This window comes from Mesoplodon mirus (genome assembly GCF_964341445.2).
Source record: "Mesoplodon mirus genome assembly, chromosome: 18".
NCBI classification, from domain to species: Eukaryota; Metazoa; Chordata; class Mammalia; order Artiodactyla; family Ziphiidae; genus Mesoplodon; species Mesoplodon mirus.
Window position 1 is genome coordinate 18459247 of NC_138994.1, and position 21101 is coordinate 18480347.

Sequence of the window (21101 nt, forward strand, 5' to 3'; positions counted from 1 at the left end):
GGTTGCTAGTCCCACTCTCAGCTGACCAAGATCTGAGCCAGAGGCCAGGCCACTTCTCCCCTAGCTCACTCAGCCCCACCCCTGTGAATAATGCCACTTGCCCCACAGAGCTGGGCCTCCCTGGGCTTTGATGATTTGGGGGGTGGCATCCATGGGTGGAAGACAAGAAAGTGTTAAAGACCCATTCACCTAGACTTAGAGCACAGAAATGGCTATATTGCTGGTAGGAGGTGACTTTCTAATCCACCCTGTGCCCCCCAGCCTCCCAGTCCCAACCCTCCAAGTCTCCAAATCCATCCCTGACTCTCAGGATGCCCCCTCCAGGCCTGGGGCCAGGGCTGGTCTCCCTCCCACCCTACACCAACCACAACAATAATTAACCCCAATGAACCCCAGCAAATAGAAATCTGGATCGCAGAAGGGAGGACTCATCACTGCCCCGGGGTAGGGAATACCGGAGATCCCAGGAAGGCCAAACCCAACATCATCTAACACCACAGCCCCCATGCTATTGATGCCTGGGTAGGTCCATGAGCACCCAGCCTCTTGGGGTCAGAGAGGAGGGCTCACTTGTCTCAGGCTTGGACTGGAGTCTTCTCCACCATCTATTTTTTTAAATATATATATTTATTTATTTAGGCTGCGCTGGGTCTTAGTTGTGGCATACGGGATCTTTTTTTTTTTGTTTTTAGTTGCAGCACGAGGACTTCTTAGTTGTGGCATGCATGTGGGATCTAGTTCACCGACCAGGGATCGAACCAGGGCCCATGGCAGTGAAAGCGCAGAGTTCTAACCACTGGACTGCCAGGCAGTTCCCCATATTTTATTTATTCTTCTCCTGTTGGGGGACATTTGAGTTGTCCCCAGTTTTTGCCTATTTTGAGTACTGTTGCTATGAATGTTTTTGTATGTTTCTTTGCATTTCTGTTGAGTATATACCTAGGGAAGTGTTCAGCTCGTTGAATTTTAAAGGGAAATCTGCTTTGCTGTTTTGTTGTTGCTTTAGTTGACTTTACTGAGGTGTAATTAACTATAATAAAATGCACCCATTTTTGAGTGTGCATGTCAGTGACTTTTGACAGATGTCTGCATCCACGTAAACACCACCACAATCAAGATACAGATCATTTCCCTCCTCCTAGAAAGTTTCCTCATGTCCCTTTGTAATGAATGTCCCCCACCCACTCATCCCTAGGCAAGGACTGATTTTATTTCCTTCTTTTTAAAAAAATATTTATTTATTTGGCTGCATCGGTCTTATTTGAGGCTCACGGGCTCTCTAGTTGAGGCGTGCGGGCTCAGTAGTTGTGGCGCGTGGGCTTAGTTGCTCTGCGGCACATGGGATCTTCCCGGGCCAGGGCTCGAACCCGTGTCCCCTGCGTTGGTAGGCGGGTTCTTAATTACTGCGGCACCAGGGAAGTCCCTGATCTGATTTCTATCACTGTATATTAGTTCCGCCTGTTCTTGAATTTATAAAAGGGATCATAGAAAGTAATTGTGTCTTCTTACCCTCCGCATAATGTCTGTGAGATTACATCTATCAGCTCATCTACACTGTTGCCTGCGCCAACTCCTCCTTTTTATCGTGTAGGTTGTGTGAGTGTATCATAGCTGCTGTGTCCATTCTCCATTCTCTGTTTCCAGCTTGGCTATAACGAATAATGCTGTGATGATTGTTCAGGTTCACGTGTTTATATGGACTCGCTTTCATTCCTTTTGGGTGAATACCTGGGAACTGAATTGCTGGGTCATAGGGTAAGTGTACATTACCTTAAAAGAAACTGCCAAACTGTTTTCCAAAGGGTTTGTACCACTTTCTACTCACATCAACAACGAATGAGAGGTCAGTTACCCCACATCCCCTTGCCAATGCTTAGCGCTGCCCTGCTATTTATTTCCAGCCATACTCCCTGTCTGAAGGGCTTTGTCATTCGGATTTTAATGTGCATTTCCCTAGAGACTAATGACATGGAGCATCTTTTCATGTGTTTATTGGCCATTTGTACATTTTCTTTGGTGAACTGTCTATTCAAGTCTTTCGGATTTTTGTTTTTCCCCCCATCTCCCAACCCACAGCCCCTCCCCCTGCCATCTACACCCGCAGCACCCTCTTGTTTTAACTCTGTTCTAAATTAAGTCTGCTTCTCTCCAGGGAGGCTACCAGTCAGCCCCAGCCCATGGGGATTCTTTGCTCCTCTGAGCTCCTCTAATACTTGTCCGCCTCTGCTCCTGTTCGACACAGCATTTGCCTCCTTCCAGCACCACTTAGAGGTCCAGAGGGCAGCCCAGGCCTGGAGAGGGGCTTCCTGGTACCAGGAAGTTCCCCAGTCTATAGAATAAAAGCAGTAGGATTCTGCCCTTATAGAATTACAATGTTGCATGTTAATATCAAATATTCTTTTAAAAATTGTAGGTATCGGGCTTCCCTGGTGGCGCAGTGGTTAAGAATCCGCCTGCCAGTGCAGGGAACACGGGTTCTAGCCCTGGTCCGGGAAGATCGCACATGCCGCGGAGCAACTAAGCCTGTGTGCCACAACTACTGAGCCCACGTGCCACAACTACTGAGCCTGCACACTACAACTACTGAAGCCCGTGCTCCTAGAGTCCGTGCTCCACAACAAGAGAAGCCAGCACACCGCAATGAAGAGTAGCCCCTGCTCGCCACAACTAGAGAAAGCCCGCACACAGCAACAAAGACCCAGTGCAGCCAAAAATAAAAAAATAAAATTAATTAATTAAAAAACAAATTGTAGGTATCCCCTCCCTGAAAATGCTAGTATGTTTGAGAAGGAAGAATCTCTGATAAAAACAAAAGATGATTGGATTTAGAGGAGACTTCCTGGATTTGAGTGCTAGCTTTGCCATTTAATAACTGTGGGGTGACTGTGGGCAGATCCGGGCCCCCATCAATTAAATGGGGATGACGTCATCCTCACAGAGTTGTGGGGGATACACCAAGCCTAATAAGTACCTGGAAGTCAGTGGTAAACTGTACGGAGCCAGACGTATGTGTGGTGAGAACTGGCCTATTAAATCGTAAGCCCTTTTGAATAGCAACCTGGTAAAGAAATCTTGCCCTTTTATAAAAAACTGGAGGGATAAACTCATAAGAAATCGTGAAGGAAAATGCCAAGGAAGACCGAGGAATCGAAGTCTTAAGTGTTCCTGATCCTCTTTCACAGACTTCTCCTCCATCTCTTCCCTCCCGCCACCTTCCCCTCTTCCCCCTCCTCCTCCCCCTCTCCAAAGGTCTCCTGAGGCCATTGCTGCTGCCCTCACCATCCCAGACCTCATTTTTAAAGGGACTTCAATATAAAACCAGGGGGAAAGTTAAACAAAAAAGAAAAAGGAGAAAGGACCCTCAGGAGCCGAGAAGGGTGTTTGCAGAACACAGTGTCTCGTGCTCCTGGGGCCAAGGCCAGCCTCCAGCAGCACTGGGTCGGGGCCTGGGCTGATGGGAAGGGCTAGGACGGGTGCTGCTCCCAAGTCTTGGGGGCTGTTTGCCTTGGCCTTCAGACCCGGGCACCGCCCCCGAGTGAGCGGCACTGCAGAGGGACCCCACCTGGAATGGTGAGCTCGGAACGTGTTTTCCCTATAGCTATCCCTTCTCACCCCCAAAGCCACTGGGCTGGGAAGCCAACCCTCCACGGGTCACCGCTGCTAAAGCCGGATTCAAAGGGGTGCCCCCACTCCCCCACTGGTCTGGGTAGAGTGAGGTCTTGAAGTTTCTGTCCCATGAATTCAAAAATATTTTCGTGCACTGTTTAAAGTACTGGAGATACAGCTTGAGCAAAATCGGCAAAGTGAGGCCTGGCGGCACCAGCGTCCAGTCGGTCGGTGGAGACAGGGAACAAATGTCCGTGTCTTGTGTGGGAGAGTCCGCTAAGTGCTACTGAGAAAAATACTTAAGCTATGGGATAAAAATGGTACCACAAACCCGAGCGGGGTGCGGGGTCCGGGAGAACGCGAGGGAGTTATTTGAGATCAGGCAATCAGGGAAGGCCCTCGGGGGTCTCCCCTGAGGTCTCTGTGCCCCCGCCCCGCCCCCGCCGGGGCCCCTGGACCGCGAGCTGCTTCTGGCTCCGGATGGCCTCCCCACCCCCGCGCATCTGCGCGCTCCTCCTGCGGCGATTCTGGTCCTGCCCGCCGGGAGAGTGGCCCCGGGCCGGGACGCCGCAGCGCGCGGCTGCAGGAGCCCTGGCGCCCGGCACGCGCCCTGACACCAGGGGGCGGGGGATCCCAGCCGCGCGCGTGACTCCGCCCCGCCCCGCCCCGGCTCGCGCTCTGCGCCTATAGCCCGCCCGGCGCCGCAGACGCTCCGCGTCTTCCGAGTCCTCCGCGGGCGCCGAGCCCGCCGCTCGGAGCCCATGGAACCGGCGCGGGGCGCGCTCCGTGCGAACGGCGGGGCCGAGGCGCTGCTGGGCGAGCTGGAGGTGCGGGTCCAGGACGTGGTGAGGGTGAGCTCGTGGTGGGAGCGCCACGGCGTGGACTGCGCCATCCTCGCGCTCAGCCTCCTCGCCTTGCCACCCGGTGAGGGACACGGGGCCAGAGCGATCAGGGGTCCGGCTGGGATGGGGGCGGTGGGAGGCGGGGGAGGGAGACGGAGAGGGCTGGGGGGCCCGGGACCCCAGGACAGAGGGTCAACCCCGAAAGTCTAGTCGGGGTGTCCTGCCTGTATCCCCAGAGGAGCCCTGATGGTACGAAGGGCAGTGGAGGAGAAAGTTGAGCCGAGTCAGGGAGAGGCAGGGAAGGATGAGGTGGCCTGGGAAAGGAGAGGATGCTCCAGGGGGACACCAGGGATGGGGTGAGGGGAGTGAGAGGGAGGATGGGAGCGTTCCCTGGACTTCTCCTGGCCTGGACCCCCCACCATGCCCTCCACACCATCACTCCTCTGGCTGGGGCGCAGAAGCAAGACTCCCAGCGTCTCCTTGGTGAGTCAGTGGGGCTGTTTTGTCCCAAATCCGGTAGAGAGAGCCAACCCATGCCCCTCAGGCCATCATGGGACCTGCCCCACCGCTGTCTGTGGCAGTCCTCAGGACTGGGCCCGCTTTGGCATGGGCTCCCAGGGATGCGGGCTGGGTTGTTTGGGCCCAGATCTCCAAGAACCAGAGAAAGGCCCTGTCCTTACCGCTCCCCCTACACCCACTCTCCCTTCTCCATGCAGGGTTCCTGTGCCTGCGCTCTGAGAATCTCCTGGTCTTTGCCCTGGGCATCACCATCCTGGGTGTGTGCCACTACACGCTCACGGTCAAGGGCAGCCACCTTGCCACTCATGGTGCCCTCACCGAGTCCAAACGCTGGAGCAAGATCTTGGTGCTTTTCTTTGTGGAGGTGAGCCTGGGACTGGGTGGGAGCAGCTGCTGGTACTGTGTGTGAGAATCCAGGTGTGTGCAGCTGTGTGTGCCCTTGAGGGCCGGCAGCTGCAGCTGTGGTCTGTGGGCCCAAGTGTGCAGCCTTCACTACGGTGGGTGTGTGTCTGTGTGTGTGCACGTCCCCAAGCCCTTGAGAGGGTGGAGGGCTGCATGAGGAATGATGAGTATTTAACTGTGGCAGCCGATGTGGTCTGAGCACCCGTTTCTCCTGGGGGCACCGGCTCGCCTCTCTGCAGCCCTGGGCCAAGGGTGGTAGAGCTTCCTCCTCCCACCAGGATGCCTGTGGTTGGCAGGTCCTGGCTACACCTTCGGGGCCTCCTGGTTTTGCAATCAGGGTTTAGGATGTGAACCACGGACCAAAGGGCAGGGAAGCAGGGGACTGGTGTCACAGCACCCCAGCTCTGCCATCTCCCGACACCTGACAATGGCCAAGCCATCCAGAAGCCCCCTGCTTCCCCAGGGCTGTACCAGGAAGGCGCCTCCTCTCTCCTGACCCTTGGCCCCCCTGCTTCCACCCTCTCCCTATGCTGCCTCAACCTATGGGCACAGTCAGGAAGGCAAAGGTTTCTGGCCAGGTTGCCCTTCTCTCTGCACTCGTCTCAGGCCTCCCAGTTCTTCTGAGAGCCCCTTCCCTCCTTTCCAGGCGGCCTCTCCTGTGGCCACCCAGGTCCCTTATGAACTCATATGAAAGCTGGTACCAGAAACAGCCCTTTTTTGCCAGGAACTGGTTACCATGACCAGTTAACTCAATTATTAACTTTTTAAAAGAGCTTTTATTTATTTATTGGCCACGCCTCGTGGCATGCGGGATCTTAGTTCCCCGACTAGGGATCGAACCCGTGGCCCCTGCAGTGGAAGTGCAGAGTCTTAACCACTGGACTACCAGGGAAGTCCCTCAGTTATTAACTTTTAATAAAGTTATATAACTTTATAAAACTCTACGTAACTGTACATACACACACACACAACGTTTTATAAAATTATACTGCATCGGTTGGGTGAGAGGAAGCATTTCCTACCCAGAACTCTCCATTGCCCTCATTTTCCCCAAACCCATCTCTCCCACCTGCACACATTTCTTTTTCTTTTCTTTTCTTTTTTTTTTTTTTAGTATTTATTTATTTACTTGGCTGCACGGGTCTTAGTTGCCACTTGCAGGATCTTTTTTATTTCAGTTGGGGCGTGGGAACTCCTATTAGTTGCAGCATGTGGGATCTAGTTCCCTGACCAGGGATCGAACCCAGGCCCCCTGCATTGGGAGTGTGGAGCCTTAGCCACTGAACCACCAAGGAAGTCCCTCGCACACATTTCTAAAGTGCCAAGGACAAGGGGGAACCAATGGGTCCTCAGGGTCCATTTCAAGACACTCTCCTTCCCGGGGACCCCTGGGCACTGGTCCCAGCCAGACTCTAAGGTGCAGGCCCAACCGTGGAGCCAGGGTCAGATGCCCCCTAAGTTTGTCATTACAGGCAGGGGAGGAACTGGGCATGTTAGGCAGTCACATGGGACACGAGAGGGAGGGTTAGCTCTGTGTGGATTTGACAAAGCTGTACTGAGTCCCAGGGGCCTGGGGGCAGCTGAGAAGGAGGAGTCTTCCCAGGCTCCCCAGCTGGAGGGCTCCAGGCGAACCAGAGCGCGTGGCCCACCCTGAAGGACCTAGGCAGCCTGGTGGCTGCACCTCCTCTTGTCCCCGGGGACCCAGGACGGTGGCCTCATCTTTGCCTCTTTGTCCCTTTAGCTCCTGGCACAGGGCTGAACTCAATATTTGTTGATGATGACCCTGCAGGTGATGGGGGGACAAGGTCCAGGGAAGAGCCAGCTGCTGGAAGGTCACAGCCTAGAGGTGGGTGAGCCCCCCCATAGTGGGGGGGGCTTGGCTGTCACCCCCGTGTTGTGACAGAGGCTGCTGTGCTGCAATCAGCTGCGGGCAGGTCACAAGTTTCTCAGCTGGCCAACCTGAGTGGGAGGCCTCCACTTTTCCACGCCCCCATCAAGGCATGGCTCTGGCCACCCTCTGGGGAAGATCCAGCTCTCAGTGAGGAGGAGGGGTGGCTTCACCTCCTCAGCCCATGGCATGGTGGGGCGAGTGGAGTCCTGGGTCTTGTCTGCCAGGCAGGGGACAGCGTCAGGGGCACTTTGGACACAATGGCTGCCTTTGGACCAGCATCTAAGTGTTAGTTTCCTCACCTAATAAATGAGAATAATGTTACCTCCCTCGTGAAGCCAGCATGAGGATTAAACGAGACATCCTAGATCTTCATTTAGGGTTTGGGCCTGACTCTTCAATGTTTGCTTCGAAGTAACAAGTTTCTTTCTTTTTTTTTTCCTCTGGAGGGAACACAGTCAACTGCAAGGAAAGGGTTAGTAATTTAAAAGAAAAAATTACTTACTTATTTAGTTATTTTGGCTGCGCGGGGTCTTAATTGTGGCACTCGGGATCTTAGCTGAAGCATGCGGACTCTTAGTTGCAGCGTGCAGGATCTAGTTCCCCGACCAGGGATTGAACCCGGGCCCCCTGCATTGGGAGCGCAGAGTCTTATCCACCGGACCACCAGGCTAGTCCCAGGGTTAGTGATTTTTGTTGTTATTTGTTTTGTTTTGTCTGTTAGCGGTTTATTTTTAACTGAAAGGTTGACCAACTTATGCAAAGCTCAATGGAGCTGTGTGTGTGTGTGTGTGTGTGTGTGTGTGTGTGTGTTGAGGGGGTTGTTTGTTCAGGCCCTGGACCACCACCTGTCCTTTGCATCACGCAAAGGACTAGCTCTCGACATGCAGGATCTCAGCGGGCGACCTGGGACCCTCTTGGATCCCTGACTCTCCCCGTCCGCCACGTCCTGTTTGTCTCTCTGTAATCCTCCTCTTGTTGGCTGCCTGAGCTCTTCCCAAACCGAGACCCTCAGGAGGCAACATCACTATAGAAGAATCTAGTCCACTAGTTGCAGCCTCAGGTGTCAGCTGAATGTCACTGGCTTTCCTGGGGCACCCAGCCTTTGCCTGGTTTGTCTGAAGGTCTGCTGTCAAGAGCTGGGGGTGAGACAGGTCACTCTGACCCATCAGATCTGAGGGGAGGAGCTGGCAGGATGGAGGCGGTGGCTGACATCCAGGTTGCTGTTGTTTCTCTGCAAAAGTATCCAAAGTCATACACCAGGAGGTTCACCCACACCAGGATGAACTTCCCTCTGAAGACCCATTTCCAGTCTACACCAGAATGTTCCATTTCCTCTACTAGTGTACTTCTGACCCTCTACCTTGCCCACTGATCACCCTGGCCTGGGCTATGTCATAGGGACTACTAGTTATATTCTTGGGGACTGTCAGTCATATCCTTGGGGACTGCCAGTCAAAGGCCACAGGAATGTGGGGGGCAGGCTGGGGCAGGCAGGCCCCCATGGTTTAAGTACTGAAGCTTGGGAAAGATTTTTTTTAAATTTATTTTATTGAAGTATAGTTGATTTACAATGTTGTGTTAATTTCTACTATACAGCAAAGTGATTCAGTTTTCCATATATATGTATATGTATATATATACGTATACACACACACATTCTTTTTCATATTCTTTTCCATTATGGTTTATCACAGGATACTGAATATAGTTCCCAGTGCTATACAGGAGGACCTTGTTGTTTATCCATGCTATGTATAATAGTTTGCAGGTGTTAATCGCTAACTCCCAGTCTATCCTTCCCTCATTCCCCCCTCCCCCTTGGCAACCACAAGTCTGTTCTCTCTGTCTGTGAGTCTGTTTCTGTTTCGTAGATAAGTTCATTTGTGTCACGGTTTAGGTTCCACATATAAGTGATATCGTATAGTATTTGTATGATAATCTCTAGGTCCATCCATGTGGCTGCAAATGGCGTTATTTCATTCTTTTTTATGGCAGAGTAGTATTCCATTGTGTATATGTACCACATCTTCTTTATCCCTTCATGTGTCACTGGGCATTTAGGTTGTTACCCTGTTTTGACTATTGTAAATAGTGCTGCAATGAACATTGGAGTGCATGGATCTTTTTGAATTATAGTTTTCTCCAGACACATGCCCAGGAATGGGATTGCAGGATCATATGACAACTCTATTTTTAGTTGGGAAAGATTAACTCCTGCAGTCAAGAGGGCTTTAGGGACTCCCTTGCAAGTCACTCACTATCAAGATGTTCCCCTGAGTAGGAGGGAACAGGCTGTACCAGTTACTAAGCTCCACTGTGTCTCAACTTCAAACCCTCCTTCTGAAGTTGGCTTTGTGCTACGGGGGTGGAGTCACAGATGGTCCACAGAGAGCACAGGCCAGCTCTGCCGTGGGGGAGGGGTGTCACCCAGGGAAATGCCGTCACCTTCCTTCCAGTCCTGTGTGGTGGTGGTGGTGGAAACAAAGCCGAGAACCCCCAGCCGGGTCATGGCGCTCGAACGTTCTCTTGCCACGAGTTCAGGGTGGCCGTTATCCTCTGATCTTCTGTTCGGCCCCTCCCGCCCCCTGAGGGGTGGTAATCTGAGTTTGCGCCACTGTGATTTTTAAGTTTTTTAAGTAAAAGAATTGTTTAGCAGGCAAACGCAGATCTGCAGTACAAAATATACTTAAAAACAATAAAACCTTTTTATTTTTGAAAAAATTATAGATTCATAGGACATTGCAAAAATAGATCAGAGGACAGAGGTCCAGTGGATCCTTCACCCAGTTTCCCCCAATAGTTACATTTATGTAAATGTCATTCAACAGCAAACCCAGGACGTTGACATTGGTGTGTGTGTGTGTGTGTGTGTGTTTGTGCCATTTTATCACGTGCAGATTTGCAAAATGTACTTTTAAGGGTTCTCGTGGTGACTCCAACTCCTGAGGGTCTCTAAAAGCCTGCCTCTGGGTGGGCTTGCCCACTGGCCCCCAGAGGCCGAGGACCCAGGAGCAGATCAGGTGGTCGTCTGTGGGTGGCAGCACTTAGTCTGAGGAGCGTCCCTAGGGGGAGGGGCTTGGAGGGAAAAGGGTGGGGCTGCTCCCAGGGGCCCAGTGGCTGCCCAGTTGTGAAGGGAGATTGGAGGGAGACTGGGTTTGCTGCGGAGCTTGGGGGGCTGAGACAGTGTTGGTCCCAAATGTCAATAGTGCTGAGAACCCCTGGTGAGAGTGTCCAGAGGAGACACTGCCAGGACGGGGCTCCTGATCCCAGGCCCAGAAGCGGGAAGGTGGCTGCAGGCTGAGCAGAGGTACAGATAAAGGCATGGATCTGGGAAGAGCATAGTGCATGAGGGACCCACAGAAACCTGGAGTCACTAGAATCTCATGGGGACTCTGGAGAGAAGGGGAAAAGGAGGCCCATGGGCCAAGCAGAGGAGCTGGGAGTTTCTAGGGACGAGGCCTGAAAAGGGAAAGAATTTCATGAGAGCCGCTTGATAGGATCAGCCCCGACCACATCCAGGCCGCTCCCAGCAGGATGAGGCACTCCAGGCTCCTCGGGCTTCCGCCCTCACCGCGGCCCCTCTGTTATCCAAAGGTGCTAACACATCACTGTTAGTGGGAGAGCCTGCGTGGTACCTGAGGACTCGCGCTCAGTGACTTGTGTTCTCACTGAGTAGGGCTGCCAGATGTAGCAAATAAAAATCCAGGATGCGGGACTTCCCTGGTGGCGCTGTGGTTAAGAATCTGCCTGCCAATGCAGGGGGCCATGGGTTAGAGCCCTGGTCCTGGAAGATCCCACATGCCATGGAGCAACTAAGCCCATGTGCCACAACTACTGAGCCCGCGAGCCACAACTACTGAAGCCTGCGCGCCTAGAGCCCATGCTGTGCAACAAAGAGAAGCCACTACAATGAGAAGCCCGTGCACCTTAACAAAGAGTAGCCCCCATTCGCCACAACTACAGAAAGCCCGTGCACAGCAATGAAGACCCAACACAGCCAAAAAAAAAAAAAAAAAAAAAAAAAATCCAGGATGCCCAGTGAACTCTGGTCTTCAGATAAACAAGAAATGCAGGCAGTGTTTGGGATATATGTCTATAAAAAATGGTTGTTATCTGAGATTCTAATTTATGTAGGTGCACTATACTTTATCTGACAAACCAATTGCTGAGGCCTGTGGAGCCTCAGAAGCACCCCACCACCCCGCAAACGCTGAAGCCAGTGTGAAGGGGTTGCTCAGCCCTGGGATCAGTGAGAGAGGGTCTGGAGGGAGGAATGGAAGCTGGGCAGACTCCAGCCTGGAGTCCCTCCTGCCTGAGGGATGCTGCCGCTGTGACAGCCCCCAGCCCCTCTTTCTCAGCTGGTCCATGCCTGTGGCCCTCTTATCCTGCCCCATCTCTGGAGTGACCCCACCATGCGCCAGGCCTCGAGCTGGAAACTTGGCCCTTTTGTCTTGATGCCTCCTTCTCCGCCCACTCCTCACCCTTCCCCCAGATCCCACCCTCCATCCCTGCTCTCCCACTCCTCACCTCTCCCAGTGGCCACCCCTACAGCCTCCGGCCCATCACCTGCCTCGTCCTGCCCCTCCCCTTCCAATCCAGTAAAGTGACCTATTTGAAACCCAACTTTGTGTCATACTCTTAAAATGATGGTTTTTAATCCTGCAAAGTATTGTTTGTGTAAAAAATAAAAGAGGAGAATATTAGATAACTACCTTTGGCTGCTGGCAGAGGTCTGAGGATGCTTAAGTGAAAAAACAACTAAATGAGTGAATGAGAGGTCTGGGGCCTCTGATTTTAGCTGAGAGGGGATGTCCAGAGGAATTATACTGACATCCGCCCCGCACACACTCTGGCCACTTGCAGAGCCTGAGTGCGGCTAAGAGGCCTAGGCTCTTAAGTCTTCCTGAGGGTACAGAGGGTAGCGATATCAAGAAGCTTCTGGAACTTTCTCTGGGTCTGGATGGGAAATCCTCTTGGGTAAGACCTGTAAATAATCCTGTACGGCAGGATCGTCTGTAGCACGTGGCTACATCCTCCCACCCCTTGATGGGTGCAAGTGAGACACACCGCAGTCCACGTCCAATCTCTCCTTCTCCCAAACCCCCTGCGTTCCTTCTTCTTCTGGAAAGAACATCTAGATGGGAGGGAGAATTCCAGTCTTATAGAAACAGCCTCAAATCTCTTCTTAGTTATATAAAAAGGCAAAGCACACAGACTCTGGAAGCCTGTTCTAAGTCCCAAATCATGTGTTATGTCGGACCACACAGGTGGTTCATCCCCGCCCCCGCCCCCCATTCCCGGGTCTGGGCACGTGGCTGAGCACCTGGCCTTACCAGGCCCCTGAGGGTCAAGTTCTTACCAGGCTTGGTAGGGTTCAGGCCTCAGGTCGTTTCTGGCCTTGCTACTCAAAGTGCGGTCAGTGAGGAGATGTGGAGCTTGGGCCAGAAGGAAGAGCAGATTGCTGCATTCAGCTGATGTTTCTTGAAGAAAGAAGCAATGCAGACAGGATCAGCCCTCAGAGCAGAAGTACGAGGAAGGAGCAGTTAAAAACAGTCGCTTCTTCTGGTTACAGAACCGTGAGATTCAAAACACACTTGCAGGCCTTGGACAGAGGCAGGCTGGCCTCTGAGGAGGTCCTGGCAGACCCCGGCGGAGGCCCCTCTGTTGAACCAACTGCCTGGCCCTCTTGAGCAGCAGGTCCTTCCAGACCAGCAGGCCTGGAAGAGACATCACTTTAATTGACAGGTTACCTGCCCACCTTCTGCAGCCTCCCCCAGGTTCTGTCCCTTTGCAAGGTTACGAAACCAGAGAGCAGACCCACCCCTCTGTGGGTTACATCATCTGAGAGCGAAGCACCTCTCCTGTTTCTGTGAACTCCACAGGCACACTGTCGCTGAATGAACATTTACCTTCACATCCTCTGCCTTGAGAGGGGCCCGTACAGTGTTGGTTTGACTATCTTCCCCTGTCTGTTGTGAAACTGCCGTTGTGACATCATATCCTGCTTTTCGGCTTCATTTCATTCCAAGGGAGAGAGTCTCTGCAGACAGTGGGAAGACAGTGTCGTTCGTTATCTGTCTTCTCGCGGTTTTGTCTCTGCTGCCTGGACTCCAAGCCTGGGTTCATACTCTGTTGCAGTGACTCATCCCAGGGGTTTTATGCCTTATCTTGGATGGAACCAGGGTTGAAATCCCACTTCTGCCACCTACTTAGCTGAGTGAGCTGGGGTGGGCACGTGGCCTCTATCTCAGTTTCTGCTTGTGTCAGCTGTGAATAATAACAGCACTGATAATAGTAATAATAATAATAATAACCCTCCCCCACCCCACCAGGCTTAAGATTAATGAGTTACATGTATAATGTGCAGAATGCTGAACACTCAACTGAGTGTGTTCTGCTGTCTGTATGGGGCTCACAGTGACTGGCATTGGGAAACCCTTCACGTCCTCCTGGAAACAGGCAGGCGGCATCTTCAGTAAAATTAGCAACATCTTCTGGCTTGGATAAAATATTGGAAGAGGCTGATGGCTGCATGTTCATTTGCATATATTTGCATAAGAAACACCTTAGCACCTCTTTTACATTCAGAATGACTGCTCTTGGAGTCAGAGCTGCTGCTGCTCACTGCCAGCTTCAGAGAATCCCACAGGGGGTCACGCCAGAGAAGAGTCACCCCTAGGAAGAAGTGAACTCTTGGTCCCCACCAGGGCACCCTCATGGACAGTTCAGAAGATGGCCTTTCTTCGCCCCCAGACCACTCCTGCACCCCTCCCCCCACTGCTGTGGGCCCAGAATGCAAAGCAGTGTTATGAAGGTACAGATGTTTCAAAGATAAACACTCACAAAATAATTGGCAACACATGCCAGGAGCTTTACCTGCAGTGTGTCCAATCCTCAGGCTTGCAGGCTGCAATCACGGGGGGCTGTGCCCGCCCACTGCTTTGCACGCCAAGTGGACGCGGTTGCTTTGACTGGCTGCCGCTCTGTGGTCGTGGATCCCTGAGAGTTGATGGTCAAGGCTGACGAGCTGTGGGTGGAAGGCAGGAAGGCCCTGGAAATGCGTGGTCTGGGGAGGGAGGGTGTTTTCAAGGCTCCGAAGATCCTGCTTTGCTCTCCTGTGCCTGATACAGACCCCAGCGCCCTTTCTGGCTCCCTCCTCTAGGTATGCACGTCCTTCACTGCAGAGCACGCCAGGTACGGACACGTCAAGATGCACCATGGCTACACCAACGTGCTGGGCCTGGGGGACTCAAGCACGTGGAAACTGCCTTGCCTCAACCGCTACGTCTACATGTTCCTCGCTCCTTTCTTGATCCCCATCCTAACCCCGCTGGTGGCTGTCGGTGAGTATGCCAGGGCTGGGCCCTGCAAAGATATGGTTCCCCCTTTCCTTCCTTCCTTTCCTGGCTTCATGGAAGAAGTGAGAAGCCCTGAGTTAAGACCAGACAGAAACTTTCTGAGACAGCCAGGCAGGGTGGAAAGAACCTTGGTCCTGGGGCCAAGTCTGGCTCTGCCACTTACCGGCTGGTGACCACAGGCAGGTAACTTAACCTCTCTGGACCTCAGGTTCTTACCTGCTCCTCAAAGAGGGTGTGAAACAATTCCACTTACTATATGAGGTATCTAAAGTAGTCAGACTCATTGAAGCAAAGAATAGAATGGTGGTACCAGGGGCTGAGGGGAGGGGAAAATGCAAAGTCCCTGTTCAATGAGCATAAAGTTTCAGTTATGCAAAATGAATAAATTCTAGAGATTTGCTATATAACACTGTGCCCATAGACAACAGTACTGTATCGCACACTTTAAAACCTATGTGGATAAATCTCATGTTAAGTGTTCTTACCACAGTAAAATAAAATAAAAATTTAAAAAGCTCTGTGGCTATCTGAGAAGACTAGAACGTTGCATGGGAAGGCATCAAATGCCTAAATAAATAAATGAATAACCTTTACTCTTTATATTTGGTATACAAACCTCATTTACCATCATCTTGTTGTCTATTTAACAATCCCTGATCATGTTATAAACATTCACTTGTGTTATTGTTTATTAAATATGTTTTTTTCTAAAAAAAAAAGGATGGTGTGAAGGCATAATGAGATCATAGATGTAAAAATGCTTTCTAAATGCCTCACACGCTATTGCATGTTATGATTTTTAGTATCATAGGAGCAATAGCATACGGTGGAAAGAGCAGGGGCTAGGGGACAACCAGACCTGGGCTCAAGTCCCGGGCCACCACTTACTATCAGACTGACCTTGGTCAGGTTGCTTAATGCTCTGTTTTCTCATCCATTAAATGGGTGAGAACCAAAAAAAACCCCAAAAAACAAAAGGGAATTCCCTGGAGGCCCAGTGGTTTGGACTCGGTGCTTTCACTGCTGGGGCCTGAGTTTGATCCCTGGTCAGGGAACTAAGATCCTGCAAGCCGCGCGGCCAAAAAAAAAAGAAAAGAAAAGAAAATGGGCGAACCTACTTTTCAGGGCTGTGTATAGATGAACTGAACACCTAGGTCACCCTAGTTTGCACTATTGAGCCACCAGGGAGCCAACTCATGTTGGATCGGAACCTTGCCAACCCCTCCCTCTATTTCTTGCCTCTTCTGGCAGAACGGCTGAGAGAGGTGGAGCTCAGGACAGCCCTGCGGACGCTTAGCCTGATTTCCCTGGGCCTTTATTCTCACTACTGGCTGCTGCTGAATGTGTCTGGCTTCCAGAGCCCCAGCTCAGCCCTGGTCTGCATGCTCATCACCAGATCCCTGCTGGCCCACCCTTACCTTCATGTCAACATCTTCCAGGTGAGGCCTCCCCCACCCTGAGTGCTGAGGGGCTACAGGGATCACTCTCCAGGGTACCTGGCGCAGGCTGGACTCTAGGTTCCAGGGGGAGAGAGAGGCCACCTGAGGAAGCATCCCTCCACCTCCCCTGCCCACCCTCTCTCTTCCTTTCTCTCTGTGGGTCATCACAGAGAGTTTTGGTCCCAGGTAAGGAGCTCTCTTCAACACTGGCTGCCATTCACACACAGATCAGAGATTTATTAAGAAGCTTCTATGTGTAGGTTACTAGATTAAGCTCTGTGGGGACACAAGTGAATAGGACCCCAGCTCCTACCTCCAGGGCTCTTACTGTGATAAGCCCAAGGGCCATCGCAGAGGTCCCAGCACACACGTGTCGAGGCAGGCGGATGCAGGAGCTGGAGACGAAGGTCTTCATGGGAGGCCAGCAGCTCAGCACTCAGTTCTGGGCCATTTCCAGGGATGGTCACCTCCCTGCTCCCGGCACAAGTGAAGACCCCGGGTTAGAGCATCCTGCATATGACCATCCCAGCACTTACCACACTGCCATTAATGACTGAATCCCATGACATAATCCCATAGTTGTGTCCCATCTGCTTGTCCTGCTAGAGCAGAAGCTCCCGTTCACTTCCACATCCTCTAGACCGAGGACAGTGCCTGGCAGAGCAGGCGTTTATACATCTTTTTTTTTTTTTTTTAATACATTTATTTATTTATTTATTTTTGGCTGCATTGGGTCCTCGTTGCTGCGTGTGGGCTTTCTCTAGTTGTGGTGAGCAGGGGCTACTCTTTGTTGTGGTGCATGGGCCTCTCATTGCGGTGGCTTCTCTTGTTGCAGAGCACGAGCTCTAGGCACGCGGGCTCAGTAGTTGTGGCGCACGGGCTTAGTTGCTCCGCGGCATGTGGGATCATCCCGGACCAGGGCTCAAACCCGTGTTCCCTGCATTGACAGGTGGATTCTTAACCACTGCACCACCAGGGAAGCCCTGTACATCCTTGGTGAATGAAAAAATACACAAGGATGTGCACACTTGATCTTGAACCATGAGCAGGATTTTGACTGGTGAAAAAAAGCAGAGAAGGGTCTCTTTGGGATGCAGGCACAGGGACATGAGGGACAGTGGTGGGCAGTCGTGGGCTTAGAGGACTACGAGATCAGAGAGGCACCCAGGCCAAGCCCTTCATTGCACAGATAGGGAGAGGGACCCAGAGACGGGCGAGACTCAGCGAGGGGCACAGACAGGGTCGCATCGGAGCTGGGTGGAAGACCTCAGCTTCCTCACGCCTCTACTGGGTCCTGCTGGAGTGGGAGGTGAGGAAGGCAGAAGAACCCAAGGGTCCCCGGGTGCTAGCTGAGGATGCCTGAGGCGGGGTGGGGAGGCACAGGGCTGCCCGGCCCAGCCCCAGGGCGTGACCCTTGTGTCTGTCACAGCACATCGGGCTGCCCATGTTCTCCCGGGACAAGAAGCCCCAACGGATTCACATGATGAGCCTGGGGGTGCTTAACCTGCCCCGGCTGCCCGTGCTGGACTGGGCGTTCGGCCACTCCCTCATCAGCTGCCATGTGGAGCACCACCTCTTCCCCAGGCTCTCCGACAACATGTGCCTGAAGGTAGATGAGGGTCGGGCTCGGGGGGCTTGGATGAAGAAACTATCTCAGGGTGGAGGGGGAGTCACCTTCGGGGTTCTCTAACCAACTGGTTAGAGGTTCCCAGGAAGGTCAGTCCAGGGTACAGGCAGCAGTGTGGGTTTGTGATCAGAGACACCTAGTTTTCTTACTAGCCGTGTGGCTCTGGGCAAGTTAACTGAATGTCTCTGAACCTCGGCTTCCTCATCTGTAAAATGGGACTAAGTAGTGCTTACCTTGACAGGCTTTGAGGATGAAATGAAGAAATGGATCTGAAATGTTGGGCCCACCGTAGGTGCTTGGTGAAAAGGAGCTGTGGTTTATCCCCCTATGCAAAGGAGGACTGTCACAGATTCGGGAGCTCCAGAGAAGGGTGCTGGGGAGAAGCCCTCCCTTTCCCTTGCCTGCTGGAAATGGGAGGCGGGAATTCTCCAAACCCCTCAGCTCCTCCGGAGCATCATGGGACAAAGCAGACAGGAGTGGGGGGCTGGGCAGAGGAAGGGTCCTAGTGGCAATGGGCCTGCCCACAGCCCCGGCTCAGCAGCCCCTCCTTCCGCCCACCTTCTGGCAGGTGAAGCCCGTGGTGTCCCAGTTCCTCCGTGAGAAGCAGCTGCCGTACAACGAGGACTCCTACCTGGCTCGCTTCCGGCTGTTTCTCCACCACTACGAGGAGCTCATGGTGCAGACCCCTCCCATCACAGAGCTGGTGGGGCTGCAGTGAGGGGCGGGCCGGCGCAGTCGCCCCGCTCTCCCTTCCGGGCCCACCCCCCGGCTCTCCTGCTGGCCATCCCTGGGGCTTGGAGGGTGTGGGCCCTTGCCCAGTGGGTGTGGCTCGGTTGCCTGGAGTGTGGAGGCGCGGGGTGGGCAGTGAGACGGGGAGCTCATGCTGGGGGGCCTGGGGGTCACCTGCCCTGCTTGCTTTTCCGGGTTTTGAGGAATATCTGGAGGAAAGGAATAAAGGTGGCTGGGCATTCCGGTCAATCTGGACCTCAGTCAACTTCATCTCAGGACTGAACAGCTGGATTCCTCCCCTGCTGGCTCTGAGCCTTGGTAGGGCTATAGGACGGGGGTAAGGAGGGGCCCTATGTAGGGGGCAGGCTAGGAGGGGACACCGAGAGAGAAGGGTCCGCTCCCTGGTGCCAGGGAGCCCCACACTCGGCCACTGCTTCTTCCTGTGCCCTTGAGGTTCTGGCCCCTAAGAAGCCCTCTCCCCAGGGACCACAGGGAGAGGTTACCTGTGGCAGACCTTCCTAAGCTTTCAGCCCGGAAGCCTGTGCAAGACACTGGCTCAGCAGCTCCCAAGACGCACAGCATCTGTGAGATCAAAGTGTGTGTTTTGTGGGGAGGGCACTCCAGGCGAAATAAGGGGAGAAAGGGTATAAATAGCTTTGAGCGTGACCTTGGCTAGCTCTAGAAGTCTGCTTTGTTTCATGATGTTTACAAGGGGTGGAAGAATTCTCAATTGGAAGAGAGAGAAAATTACTGGGAGGGTCGCTGAGGCTGGAGAGGGGTTCCGGGAACAGGGTCTGGAGGGCAGATGGCCTTAGAGAGGAGAGGAAGGAGGGGAAGGAGAGTGTGTGGGGGGTGCGGATACAAGAGCTGGGGGTCCAGGGCTCGGCTCGGCTGTGAAACGATGGTCTGCAGCCTGGGAGCGAGGTGGGAATATAAGAGAACTGCTGGTGCCAGCCAGAGGAAGAGGTCCAGGTACTGGGGACACCACTGACATTCAGCCCAAAGCGGGCAGCCTTGATTTGAGAGAGGGCTGGGAGCTGCCCTGGCTGGAGGCTGGATTAGAGGGTGGGAGGAAGGGCCCGGCTGGAGGCTGATGGAGAAACAGAGAGGGAGGCCCAGCCTGTGACAGGAGGCCAGAGCAGTTAGTTTAAAACACGGTTTCTCACCTCAGCACCATGACATTTTGGCCAGATAGTGCTTTGTCGCTGGGGGCCTGTCCTGTGCATTCTAGGGTGTTTAGCAGCATCCCCAGCTTCTATCCACTAGGTTCCAGGAACCCAAGTTGTGACCATCAAAAATGTCTACAGACACTGCCAAATGTCCCCTGGGGGGGCAAAAATCATCTCTGGTCGAAGACATGCAAGTCTATTCTGAGCACACAATTGCTTTGTTTTTCAGTGAAGTCCTTGGACGAGGTGAAGGGTGTGGTGACGCTGAAGATGGGGAGGCTAAATGCCAGCAAATGGGATGGGCTGAGGGGTCAGAGGGCAGGTGAAGGCATTCTCTAAGCCGGGTCCTGTTAGGGAACCCATCTCTGGTGTGGCTTTAGGTGGCTCTGCTGGGTAGCTGCCACTTGCCCGTCCAGAGCCATTACTTTCTCCTCCACCCTGCGCTCCTGTCCCAAAGCCCACACCTCCTGTCCGGCGCCCTCTCCTACAGCTACAATTCTCACTACTTCTGAAACAGTCCCTCCTTTTGCTCCTTCCGGGCCTGAGGTGGTACTGGCTTTCAGCTATCGCTAGCCCTGGAGGCGCTTCACCACATCCTGCATCCTGCTACACCTCTGCACAGAGTTCCTTCATTAAACTCTCTTCAGTCAGACCCTCTAAGCATGCCGTCTGTTTCCTCCTGGGAGGCTGACTGATAGAGCAGAGGTTTGGATCCAAGCAGTCCTCTTGGAATGAGGCTGGCTCTTTTGAAATGCATTAGTGACTCAGACGTGGCCTTAAGAACTGGGAATGCGATTAATCAAACTGCTTATTCTCCACATGAAAAATGCAACATCAGAAAAGGCCCCATTGCACAGTCCTGGCTAATGATTAAAACCATCCTAGGGCTTCCCTGGTGGCGCAGTGGTTAAGAACCGCCTGCCAACGCAGGGGACACGGGTTCGAGCCCTGGTCCGGGAAGATCCCACGTGCCGCGGAGCAACTAAGCCCGTGCGCCACAACTACTGAGCCTGCGCTCTAGAGCCCGCGCGCCTAGAGCCCGTGCTCCGCAACAAGAGAAGCCACCGCAATGAGAAGCCTGCGCACCGCAACCAAGAGTAGCCCCAGATCTCAGCAACTAGAGAAAACCTGTGTGCAGCAGTGAAGACCCAATGCAGCCAAAAACTAAATAAATGAATAAATAAATTTATTAAAAAAATAAAAATAAAACCATCCTAATACAACAGTGACTCATTGTTATTGATCTGGGCCTGAGTGGGGAATGTGCTGCAGCTGGAGGCCCTGGTACCAGACTTGGCTGTACGATAAGCACCCAAGAACACTCCATCACTTTGAAGCTTGATTTTCTGTTACGCTGGGATTGTGGCTGGGATTGCTTGGGGCTTGAGAAATGAGGGGAGATGACAGGAGTGAATGAAGCCCTTCTAGGGCTCTGCAGAGACCTATGGTCGAACTAACAGTGTATCGGAGGTGATGTTTACAATGATGATGATAGCTAACATCAATTCAGAACTTGCAG

The 21101-nt window shown here is 52.9% G+C and overlaps 1 protein-coding gene and 1 long non-coding RNA gene across 2 annotated transcripts; one reads left to right on the top strand and one right to left on the bottom strand.

Annotated features, from left to right (window-relative positions):
* Positions 1 to 4317: 4317 nt before the first annotated feature.
* On the top strand, positions 4318 to 19230 carry FADS6 (fatty acid desaturase 6). The gene is made up of 6 exons (XM_082604602.1): positions 4318 to 4530; positions 5165 to 5331; positions 14423 to 14603; positions 15870 to 16057; positions 17487 to 17666; positions 18253 to 19230. Exons 1-6 carry the CDS (start codon positions 4368 to 4370, stop codon positions 18400 to 18402), a joined length of 1029 nt encoding a protein of 342 aa, XP_082460728.1. The 5' UTR covers positions 4318 to 4367; the 3' UTR covers positions 18403 to 19230.
* Positions 11868 to 14270, bottom strand: LOC309793569. The gene is made up of 4 exons (XR_014291930.1): positions 14137 to 14270; positions 13170 to 13300; positions 12620 to 12977; positions 11868 to 12394 (listed from the first exon to the last, which is right to left on the bottom strand). It is a non-coding gene; the product is annotated as an uncharacterized lncRNA (long non-coding RNA).
* Positions 19231 to 21101: the final 1871 nt, after the last annotated feature.

Excerpts from the sequence above, each read along its gene's own strand:
- FADS6 (XM_082604602.1), top strand. The coding sequence starts at position 4,368 with ATGGAACCGGCGCGGGGCGCGCTCCGTGCGAACGGCGGGGCCGAGGCG. Across the intron at positions 4,531-5,164 it reads CCTCCTCGCCTTGCCACCCG|GGTTCCTGTGCCTGCGCTCT; the intron begins GTGAGGGACACG and ends TTCTCCATGCAG. Across the intron at positions 16,058-17,486 it reads TTCATGTCAACATCTTCCAG|CACATCGGGCTGCCCATGTT; the intron begins GTGAGGCCTCCC and ends TGTCTGTCACAG.